At 33.7% G+C, this 11,499-nt stretch overlaps 2 protein-coding genes across 6 annotated transcripts; both read right to left on the bottom strand.

Annotated features, from left to right (window-relative positions):
* Positions 1-819: 819 nt before the first annotated feature.
* LOC107416365 (elongin-A) lies at positions 820-5,577 on the bottom strand. 5 transcript variants are annotated; one of them, XR_007240384.2, is made up of 9 exons: positions 5,382-5,577; positions 4,414-4,655; positions 4,182-4,319; positions 3,899-3,977; positions 2,827-2,898; positions 2,599-2,674; positions 2,263-2,319; positions 2,036-2,181; positions 820-1,645 (listed from the first exon to the last, which is right to left on the bottom strand). XR_007240384.2 is itself a non-coding variant. In XM_048472072.2 (8 exons), exons 2-8 carry the CDS (start codon positions 4,594-4,596, stop codon positions 2,088-2,090), a joined length of 699 nt encoding a protein of 232 aa, XP_048328029.2. In that variant the 5' UTR covers positions 4,597-4,655; positions 5,382-5,577; the 3' UTR covers positions 1,828-2,087. The 5 variants fall into 5 exon arrangements, 4 of the variants coding, with proteins under 4 accessions (XP_048328029.2, XP_024928926.3, XP_048328031.2 ...); XM_048472072.2 differs by lacking the exon at positions 820-1,645 and having other exon boundaries at positions 1,828-2,181; XM_025073158.3 differs by lacking the exon at positions 820-1,645 and having other exon boundaries at positions 1,828-2,181; positions 4,414-4,619.
* Positions 5,578-6,555: 978 nt separating this feature from the next.
* Positions 6,556-11,398, bottom strand: LOC107416367 (glutamyl-tRNA(Gln) amidotransferase subunit A, chloroplastic/mitochondrial). Its single transcript, XM_016024853.4, has 10 exons — positions 10,756-11,398; positions 10,142-10,453; positions 9,557-9,736; positions 9,354-9,448; positions 8,949-9,024; positions 8,688-8,765; positions 8,202-8,295; positions 8,064-8,113; positions 7,459-7,572; positions 6,556-7,003 (listed from the first exon to the last, which is right to left on the bottom strand). The coding sequence occupies exons 1-10, from the start codon at positions 11,299-11,301 to the stop codon at positions 6,911-6,913; spliced, it is 1,638 nt and encodes a 545-aa protein (XP_015880339.3). The 5' UTR covers positions 11,302-11,398; the 3' UTR covers positions 6,556-6,910.
* Between the last annotated feature and the right edge of the window lie 101 nt (positions 11,399-11,499).

The raw sequence follows: 11,499 nt of genomic DNA, 5'->3' as shown, positions 1-11,499 counted from the left end.
TTGCATCTTAGATTATGAAATGACTTCCCATAACGTGTTTGCTTCTTGTTTTCAACATAAATAATGATTGTGGAATTTCTTACCATAAAACAAGTCTTGTGCAACCATTGGGTATATGTTTTTTCTAAGCCCAAACTATCATATTGATCAACACAAAGCCCCAATTTGGCCTACCTGGGTTTGCTACACACTAGCTGAGTGCCAATCCTATTTAATCACACAGCAGTAACAAAATTATATGGTGCTTTTTAAGCTTAAGATAATTTTCTTATACAGCAGTGGATTTGTTTCCTTACAGTATAATTTTGTCATTTAAGCAAATTTAAATATTGATTAACATACATAAGGAGTTAAACAGTAAAAATGTTAAAATCTAATGCAAATTATAAACATAAAAGAAAGGAGTAACTACTTTCTTCTCCAGTTTGAGATTGATTCTAGACGTCCATGATCAAATATCTAAGGCTGCTTCAAACAACTTGATTATCATATAATCAGACTCTTGCTATAAAATCTTTTGAAAATATCGTTAAATTAAAATTAATTATTTCAGTTTCATATTTAACCTTATAGTCTGCCTTACTCGAGTTTTCTTGCATAAATATTTTTTATTTATATCTTTTAAACAATTTTTCAATCATTGTCAACATTTAAAACCGACTTGTTTAATTTTAAAATAAAAAACAACATAACCATGCGTAAGTTTAATTTTTTTGCCAAGCCATAAACACTCTGTACATGAGGTCCATTTTCATAATTACATAATGTACAATAATTTTTCACTGTGCTTTAACATTTTTTTTTTTGAAAATAAAAATAAAAAGCGAAATGGTCATATCATTGAACAGCCCAATCACGAGATACAACATACTGAATGGTAGGAGGAATCCAGATTGACCTTTCCTCCATCCAAAATTTGTACACATATAAATTCCGAAGAAATTGCAAATTGGCTACTCGATTAGTTTCTCCAAGTGAAATAACACACTTGAAACATGTCGAACCCAAAAACTCACCGTCGTCTAAGAGCAGATTAATTGCTTCCTCAGCATCACTGGCAATTTCACCCCCAAGAAAGCCTTATTGCTCGTTTATGGCCAGCAATTCAGTGATTTAGATGAGAAAACAACATTTGATGAAAAGGTTTTGCCAGTGCTGCCATTAAATCTCCATGGCCATCCCGAACTGCAATGCCAGCTCCCAGTAAACCTCTTCTCTCCGATATATCTCCATCAACATATATTTTGTATTCTCCTTGAATTGGTGGTCTCCATGCACATGAACTCGTCCTTGTCATTCCAACTTAGGCTTAAACTTAGCCTCTACAAATTCCCAATGAAGACCAGCCATACAATCCAGCAAAACCTCTCTCTATACATGAAGACCAGCCATCTCTCATGTAAAATGGCATTCCTTGACCCTAACACATAAAAGGAAAACCTCTCTTTATAGTGAACTGCCAACCGAGTCATCGCCCAGAATGCTAAATCTGCAGAGGTTCCATGGCTGGTTTCCTTAAGTTTTGAGTAAAGCTCCATTTCTTTTCATACTCTTTTCCACTTCGAGCATAACCACAAGGCATGTGGAACAGTTTCATCTCTTTCTTCCTCGACAAGGTTCAGATCTTTTATCCTCTTTTATCTCCCTGCAATTCAGTATAGAACCACATGGTACAGCTTCATAACAAGCTTGCCATAAAAAATACCTTTATTTTGCCATAATACTGTATTTTACCAGGTGCTTATTTATTACTTTTTTAGCTTATTATAACACTTTTTAGCAAAAAATAATTTACCAAACAATTAAACTGCTTCATATCACAATTGATTTTATCTTCAGCACAACTAACAACTATTTTTATTTTTATTTTCTTTTAAATAAAAAACTGGGCCTTAAATTATTAATTGTTGCACAAAGGAGTGCTTTTACAGTGAGGACAATTGATATTGTCTGGCTAAGAAATTTACACGCATCAACATTGCCTATAGGCAGATTTACTTCCATAAGATGTGCTGCAAAACTTCAGCAGACATACCATTTGATGCCTTGTTTCTTTACAGCAATACCGGAACTTCAACAGATTGCTTCTAAAATCTCCTCACTGCAGGCTTGGTATGCTTTGAAGAAGTTGAAGCCAAATCCTTTCCTGAAACTGTAACTGGCTTCTTCATCAGAGAGGCACTGTAAACATGGGGTAGATAGGATGCGTCAGTCAACAGCTAAGAGATGTATCAACAAAATAAAAGCAACTGAGGTTTTTACCTATGATTCCTCTGTAAGGAATTTCTCTTCATAGCTGCAAGATTTTTCACCTCATTACTGCTCAAAATGAAAAGAAGAGAAAACAATATATCAGTATCACTTATAATCGAAAAATGGAAATAAAAGAAGAAGACTGATCAATCCTGTTCAAGTAAATCCGAATGCTTGAAAATAAGGATTCAAAGTAAGATATTACAATGTTTTAATGTACACAAACTGGAAAAGAAACTGCCACACAAAAAATTTGCTAACTTATAAATCTAATAAGAGTAGTTTAACAAGTATTTCTGGATATGCAGATCCAAGTCCTATATTATCTTCAGAGACTAACATTACCTCTTAAGAAATTCTATTCTAGATTTCTTCATCAAGTTGCTCTTCAAGTTGGAAACATTATAGCCAGGTCCACTGCCTGTAAAGAAAACGATTAAAACACAGTTTATGTGAATCCTGTTTAATATACCAAGCTATGAGCTCTTAGAAAATTTGGATGTGACAACACAGATCATTCTAAATTAATAAAAAAGTGAAAGAACCAACTGCAACAGAACATAAAAACGTTACCTCCAAAAAAGCTTCTTTTATTGCTTGAAGGTGGGACCTTTGAGCAAAACTGAACCTGCCGACTTTGTTTTCCTATGTAAGTTAAAACAGTAGATAAGAATTTTAACCACATACACAAATTAGCAAACTGTTTCATATTGTGTTTTTCATTCAGTCTAAGAGTCTCATGGAATCCATTGGTTGAAGGATTACATATATTTCACTTCAATCACATAAAATAGAAACACAAACAACATGGTTTCTGCCAGATGACCTCATACACAACCTCCTACCAAAATAAAGACCCAAATTCTGCAAATCAAATCCTTATTTATGGTTCTTCCCTTTAAAAGTCATCGCACAAGGTTTCCATGTCATCCAGCTAGTACAACAGATGGATATAACCCTATAATTGTCTTTCCTGGTTTAATTTCAGATATGTGGGTTTCATATCTCACTTCCACACCCCACAGAAAATAGGTGGTAAATCAACACTCATAAGCAAATTGTAATCCTCCACTCCAATTTTTTTGCTAATAATATTAGTTTTAAACAGAAGACAAGTACTGTCTACAGGAATGGAACACCTTTATTACACGCAGCCAAAAATAGAGTTAAATAGATTAGAACTGGATACTCTGCTAAAAGCCTAAGAAAATAGTTTTTCGTAGTTTCAATAATCCAGGTAAAATATTTGTTTTCTGTAGAAAGGACATGACAAACTCTAATTTTACATGATCATGAAAAAATCTTCAGAGAACTCAGCCCAAGAAAATTTTGGCAATTTGCTAAAATCAATACAAGCAGAACAAAACATCTTCACAAATGGAACAACAATCATCAGGATATTGGAAAAAGAACTTCCTCGATTTATATGATGAAAAGGAACATGAGAAAGTGAATCATGGCCCTGCAATTGCTAGCAGAGCTGAATTTGCAATTAACAACAATAGGAATAACAAAAATATTTGTTATCATGCGAGGAATTTCCTCCAAGAATAGGACATATAAACTTCAGACTGAACAATGTGAGGTAAAACTCAAATATGTAAGCAAAAATGAAAATATATATATTAGATATAAAAGAATATACGGGCATCTTCTTTCTTGTACAGTTGCATAATTCGATCGACAGCCTTTTTTTCAGCGTTAGCCACGTCCTTCAATTTTGCCTACAAGTAATCACCCCAGTTAGATCAGTACGCAATGATTATTCTTTCCTTCCCCCCTCTCCTCTGCTTTTGGCTAGAAGCATAGATCACATACATGAATAATCCATCGAGTACTAAACATTTATATATAGCCTAACACAATTTAACAGAAGAAAGTAGCAGAAAAAAAAGAAGATAAAAACGAACAGCAAAAAAGAAACCAACCTCGTACAACTGTTTCCATTTAAAGAAGACACCCTTCGTATTCATTCTCTTGACTACAAGATTAGTGCTCTCAACACCAAAGTCTTTTTCATAGAATTTCTTCCATAACTTATCAGTTATTGGACTCAAATCTCTTCCCTGAAAGTTACAAGTACGAAACACATCTTAATATCCTCTACTAAAAAGCATACCCAAAAGCATTTAATTTTTAATGCATTGTAGCCATTCTTACTTCTGAACACTTCTCCACATGCATCAACTGGTCAAGTGTACAATGAGGCAAAATTTTATCAAGTAGATATATATCTGTTTCACCAACATCTCCGAGATATCTTATATTATCAATGGCTGTCCGCACGCACAGATCGACCAAAGAAGGAGCTTTCTGTTCCATCACTATTTTCCTTCCTATCATTATGCTATCCTCAGCAGTGTTCCCTGATCACTTATCTTTTAGCTATGCACCCACTAAGGCTAATACATCAAGAAAACATAATCACTTACAAACAATCAAAGATAATTTTTTTCTCTAAAAAAACTATAAAAATTGCTAAAGAACTGATTAAATCTATTAAGAACAAGGACCTTTTTGGTTGCAGAGAAAATAAAATTTAGCTGACCCAACAAGCGTTAAAGACAGGTCAACTCATCAATAACAGTTGATATTCTAAGAAAGCTAAGAATAACTAAAAACTTAGAAATTCTCTCAAGAAAAAAGAAATAAAAAAAATACTGGTAAACCTTATTAATTAGTGCGCACGGATCTTAATGAGCTTAAATTAAATCCATTCCCGTTCCCTACTCAATTTTCCCAGCAACCCAAAAAATAAAAAAATAAAAAAATAAAAAAATCTATCTATCCAAATAGAGTACTAGATCAGCTATCTAAATTATTTCAACAATTTTGAAGATACATATTTTTTATTAAAAAAAAATGAAGCCACCAATTTTATACCATTAAAGCAGAATCCTCAAGTTAATCGAAAAAAATCCCATTAACAAAGGGGAATTTTTTTTTTTTTAACAAAAAAATCCGAATACCGTGAGATTTAAAAAAAAAAAAAAGTTTAAAAGAATCAGATTGGCAGCATCAAAATCCTAAATCAGATTCGCCAAAAAAAAAAAAAAATACAAAAGAAAAAAAAAATGTAGAATAAAAAAAAAAAAAAGGTAAAAAAGAAAGATTGAAATTAGACTCACAGGATGATCGGAGACGAAGATGGGAGTGCTATAAGGATGAGATTGGCAATTGAATTTCTTTTTTTTTTTCCTCGGGTGATTGAGCTCCCTCACGCTATTGCTAACGTGTACCGCGGCAACGTTCTTTCTTTTAGGGAAACATAAATTGATTGATTAATACGGGGTCAGGTTTTTCATGCGTCACTAAATAAAGCTTCGTTGTCTAACGTGCACCGTATGTGACAGGTTTCGTTGGCGGGGCTTTTATTTATTTATATATATATATATTTACAAAAAATATAATTCATAAATTCGAACTACCAACTAATGATTTACATATATTACCCAAAAAACCAAAAAAATAAAAAATAAAAAATCCAAATCATAGACGTAGCTGTATATGCCTATCAAAACCCTTTCTTTTTTTAATTTCTCCCAACAAATATATAATCATATAATTTTTTTTTTTCTATGTTTGGGATTATTAAGTCAAATGAATCCATTATAGTTGGAGAAAAAATGAAAAATCTACTAATTGTATTTACAAGTCTATTTACTAAACAAAAAGTACTGTCGGCCACCATATTATAATAATTTTTGTAATGATTCTTCTCTACCTCCTTTTAACGTAATCTAACTTTATAATAAATTTAGATAAAAATAATAAGATTAACTGGTGTAAAAATTCAAATAAATTTTTTAATTCCTATTACAAATATTAAGGATTATTATTATTATTATTAATTTTTGCTTTAAAAGGTAGTCTTCTTTAAAGTTAATTTTAAAGAATGTCATACGTAGATAAATAACATAATATCCGATAAAACAATTTTTTAAAGAAAATGGATTATTTTTCATCACCCAAAAAATCTAAGATGGATGATGTTTACCTCAACTACATATTGTATAGAATTGAAATTAATCAACAAAAAAAGAAAAAGAAAATGCCAAGACACCAAAAATATCTATGCGATAGTTGCTGAGATGTCACATTTTTATTGGTTAAAAATTATACAGATAAATAAATAAAATAATAAATATAACTAAATATAAATCCACCATTCTCAAGTTTGGCCCGTGTTTTATTGGCCTCTATTTAATTTTACTTACCTTTTAAAACTTTACTTATCCATATTAAATTTACATAATTTTGCAACCAATAATATAATAAAATATTATTTTGCCAATTACTTGATAAACCAAAAACAAAAACATTTTATTTATTTATTGAAGGAAGAAACATTTTACTTTAAATGAACTTATTAATACAAGCAACTTTCTCATCCAGTAAAACACATTACATGTCTTTTATGTGCCAAATTTGCAACCAAAACAAATAACAATAATATCAAGAAATGTGTGAAAAAAAAAAAACAAAAAAACAAAAGAACAAAAAACAAAAAACAAAACCAAAAAAAGAAAAAAAGAAAAAAGAAAATCTCAACATTTCTCCAGTTACTGAAGTTGCATGCACAACGTCATCCACAATGCCTCCAGAACATGGGTTTGGCTTCTTGAATCCCCAGCGTGGTGAAAGATCAATTGGTTTGCTAGCTTGCAACATCATCTGTTATAATTGGAGGAACAAATCTGCAATTTTGAAGAGTCTGCTCAAAGACATGTCCCACTTTGAGCAACTTTTCCTGAAAGCATAAGCAGATATGAAACTGTTGAGAGAATCTCAATAAATTAAGCCCTTCAGATATCTGGTAAATATTACCCAAAAAAACAAAAGTGCTACCATCCATACATGTATAATACAAATGAAAGTACAATTTGATAATGAATGTAATCATAAAGTCATTACGAACTAGTGAGTCCAATCAACCAGTTTATCATACCACAAAACAATAGGAGTTTTCAAAACATTATAGGCATGCTAAAATTTTTAGAGGGTCTACAGTTAGGTATCAGATTAAGCTCAAAGATCAATACCTCAAAAGGCATACAGGCTATAGTAATTCTGTTTACACAAATAACTGATAACCAATTATCCAACTAGTGAAAAGAATGAATGTCGTAGAGCTCAATTAACATTTATTTCAACAACTAGGGAAAAATGGTAACTAGAATTTTAAGTCAATGAGTAGGCAAATACCTCGTCAAATGGTGCACCAATCATTTGAAGACCTACAGGAAGGCCAGCAGACCCCCCGTCAACAAATCCACATGGTAAAACCAATGCAGGTAACCCTGCTAAGTTGACATTCACCTGCATTAAGGATGTAAAATTACCAGATGCAAAAAAGTCCAAACGTAGGAAAAAGGCTTTAGAGTGGGAACATAGTCTCATCCTCATTTCAGAAAGAATATTACATGTGGCAGAACTTTAAATGGGGATACGTCTATGTGCATGGCAAAGTATATTAGGATTGTGAATCCACATGAGGTTAGTTCCTCACTTGATGATCATAAGAGCTAAACCATTTTGAAGTTCAATTATCTTACCAGGACAATGCCTTTCAAGAAATAAGACTTCAAATTCAGTAATTTATGTTCAAGAAAATGAAGATTGATATCTTATCGTAAACATTGACAAATTCACAAAAGAATCATCTTTTTTTAGGGATTTCAGCAATTAAATCCTAATGCACACTTCAACAATCAAAGTAGGAAATCTCAACTTATCTGGGTAAGTTTGAGTTTCATAAACATATAAAAGATCTATTTAATAAAATATAAAGTAAGGTTGCTTATGCTCACAGTCATTATATCTCCTGCATACATTGCCAATGGATCGTTTTTCTTTTCACCTGTTTACATTACAAGCAAACTGCCAATTCATTATAAAAGTGAGAGAAATATACTTCCACGCAAATGCAAAATATAAAAGCAGCATACCAATCTTATAAGCAGCAGATGGAGCAGCAGGTGAAATTAGGATGTCATGTTCATCGAGGGCAGCCTTAAAGCTTTTCTGGATTATGGTTCTTACCTGAAACAGTATTACAGTCATCAATTTCTTCTTCAACACCATGAAGCGCTCCAAAGAACAACATAACAATCAATACAGAAGTAACCAAGAGGTAACTTCATGGTAGATTTGCTTGTTTATTCTTGTAAAACTTCAGAAACCATGGTAGTACTCACATAATTACCCAAACTATATAATTCTAAAAGACACAATGAGACAGCAAGGCTCAAAATAAGATAATCAATTGATCTATGAGTTTTGAATACATGACAATAGATTTACATTTGTTTTCAATATCATGGTATCAGAAAGGATGCACTAATATAGGGTGAATTCTGCTATCAGATCTATCTTTATTGTGTTAGCACATAAATTACATCACATAAATAACAATACAAGGCAGAGTGAGGCACCTGCTGTGCACGCTTGTAATATGCATCATAATAACCAGCTGAAAGGGCATATGTTCCCATTAAAATCCTCATTTTGACCTGCATATATGTAAACACATGTTAAAATCAAGTCACTGACTGGGAGAAGAAAAAAACTTTTCCATCTAGGCCTAGGTAATGTCTAAAAATAAAACAGGTTGATTATGTTTCCATTTGCAGAAGAAGAAAAACAGATAGCAGAATGCTTTGTGAATGGCTTCCTATAATATTGTCATTGTGTACCTCATGACCAAATCCCTTTGCTCGGGAATCCCCATATAGAGCATTTAACTCATCAGCAGTAACTTGGTTTCCATACCTGAACATGGAGGAAAAATGATGGTGAAAAAAATCCATAATTTGACATAATATAGTAAGGGCATTTTGAGATTTAGTATCCACAAACGATTTGCTCCATTAAACAATGAAAAAGATAAATAAACTAATAGTATTTTCTTTGTCGATTCTTTCAGCAGATGAAACAGTTGGTTTCAAAATTTAAACCAAACAAACAAAATATCTCTCTAAAGTGTATCAAATAAAATGTTGCTAGAAAAAATGTAAATCACTCGAAGACTTTTACTTCCTTTATCTTCACATTGTATAAAAAGGAAGAAAATTAGTGTATAAGAAGTCTCAGCAAATCACCTAACACCATCATAACGGGATAAGTTGGAAGATGATTCAGAAGAAGCAAGAATATAGTAAGCTGGCAATCCAAGGGAAAAAGATGGTAATGAAACCTGAAAATTATGATTCTAGATGATGTTAATCCAGATATATCAAGGACATATGTAACTAAAGTACAAAAAGCAGTCATAAACCACAAGGGAGAATTAATATATGTAGACCTCTGACACAGAGCATCCTAACTCTTCTAGATGTGAAGCAGCACCACGAATTGCACTATTTACTCCACTATCAACACCATCATCAAGAGTTTCCCGGATCAGACCAATCCTAAGTCCCTTCAAAGGCTTAGATTCCAACAAATTTAGGGAAATAAACTGAGATGTGAAGTCAGGAACCTCCTGAAAACCAATACTTGACAAGATTAAAAATTAATATATGTCTATAAGTCTATAATAAATTAGTATTACCTATTAAATTTAGGATATTTAACAGAAAATATATTTGTATACAAGAGTATAAAGACCACAGTTTTTGCTAAGTAGCAAAAGTATTGCTATTTTCAAATATGAAGAACAAATGCTTAAACCAAGGTCTTCTTTGTTTTTTCCTCACTTTGTCCATGTATCTAGCTTAACCCTTTTAAATGAGCAACAGATCTCCAAGAATAATTTGTAGGGAAATCATTTGCAGATATAAAACCATATAATGACTTCCTCCAATCAAGTGTTACCAAACTGAAGCCATATACCATAGTGCAAAAGAATATAACTGATACATAAAAACAAGATCAGAAAACTTCTTACTTGCTTACTACTTGTAGCATCAAGTTTATCGTGACCGGAAATCGCTTGCAGGAGAATTCCAGCATCCTCAACAGACGAACCGAAGCAACCAATGACATCAAGTGAAGAAGCATATGCCATAAGTCCGAATCTGGAGACACGTCCATAAGTGGGCTTCAACCCAACAACACCGCAGAATGATGCTGGTTGCCTTACACTTCCACCAGTATCACTTCCTAGTGATACCACACACTGCCTGGCCGAAACAGCTGCGGCAGAGCCTCCAGATGAACCTCCTGGCACCCGAGACACATCCCACGGATTTGCAGTCACCTAATTAATGGACAGATGCACCACCTGAGTAAACCAACCCCAGTTACCAGTGTGAACCAACATTCACAACCTCAATCTAACTACATTTATCCAAGCTACATTTCAACACCCCACAAATGGCATTATTACTACTACCATTTCAAAAGCACCAAACTTTTCATTTTCTACTAACTTTCATCATCACTATATTATTTCCCATTCATGTTGAATTTGAAACAATATAAAGATGATAAATTTCTAAGTGAACCCACAAAGCAGATTCTCCAATAAAGACAACAGAAAAAACGAGAAAGACCAAAAACCTGAAAAGCAGAGCCCTCAGTGGTGCTACCCATGCCGAACTCATCCAAATTGGTCTTGCCCACCACAATCCCACCCAATTCCTTGATCTTCCTCACAGCAGTGGCATCGAAAGGCGGCTGATAACCTTCCAGAATTCGTGACCCACCAGTGGAAGGCATACCAGCCGTACAGATATTATCTTTGACGCCGACGAGAACTCCAGCCAAGGGACCCACTTCCTCATTCCGCTTGATTTTCTCGTCTAGCTCGTTGGCTTGTCTGAGGACGGTGTCGGAGACATGGAGGAAGGACCTGAGGTGGGGCTCGGTTTGTCGGAGGCGGGTGAGGAAGGACTCGACGAGCTGGGTGGCGGTGAGTTGGCCACAGAGGAGGGAATGGCGGATGGAGAGGATCTGTGAGTGGGTTTGGGACTGGGATTGGTCGGTGAGAGTGGAGTTGGTGATGGGTTGTGAGGATAAGGGTTTAAGGGAGGTTTTGCGGAATAGATAGATGGGTTTTGAAGGGAAGCGAGAGAGGGTGCGAGGTGGTTGTAGAGAGCTTAGCATTTTTTTTTTAAAAAATGAAGGTTTTTTGTTGTTTGTTGTTGCAGAGCGCTGAGGCTTTTTGTTTATAAAAGAAGGGTTTTGAAATTCACAGTTGACCAATGGCCTACATTTGGATAAGAGAACTAGGAGAGAGAGAGAGAGAGAGGGAGAGAGCTCAAAATGTTCTATAAATTTTTTATATTTTATTTACAATTTTAA

Source organism: Ziziphus jujuba, chromosome 4 (assembly GCF_031755915.1).
Source record: "Ziziphus jujuba cultivar Dongzao chromosome 4, ASM3175591v1".
Classification (NCBI taxonomy): Eukaryota; Viridiplantae; Streptophyta; class Magnoliopsida; order Rosales; family Rhamnaceae; genus Ziziphus; species Ziziphus jujuba.
The sequence above is the reverse complement of the archived record's forward strand: the minus strand, read 5'-3'. Positions and strand labels throughout refer to the sequence as shown.

Bases quoted from the DNA above. Each gene is read 5' to 3' on its own strand.
- LOC107416365 (XM_048472072.2), bottom strand. From the start codon at position 4,596: ATGATAGGAAGGAAAATAGTGATGGAACAGAAAGCTCCTTCTTTGGTC. The intron at 3,978-4,181 runs GTTGGTTTCTTT...GATTACTTGTAG, and splicing joins AATGGAAACAGTTGTACGAG to GCAAAATTGAAGGACGTGGC. The intron at 2,182-2,262 runs GTAAAAACCTCA...CCATGTTTACAG, and splicing joins TCCTTACAGAGGAATCATAG to TGCCTCTCTGATGAAGAAGC.
- LOC107416367 (XM_016024853.4), bottom strand. From the start codon at position 11,301: ATGCTAAGCTCTCTACAACCACCTCGCACCCTCTCTCGCTTCCCTTCA. The intron at 9,449-9,556 runs GTCTACATATAT...CATAATTTTCAG, and splicing joins TAGGATGCTCTGTGTCAGAG to GTTTCATTACCATCTTTTTC. The intron at 8,296-8,687 runs GTGCCTCACTCT...ATACTGTTTCAG, and splicing joins ATTACAAGCGTGCACAGCAG to GTAAGAACCATAATCCAGAA.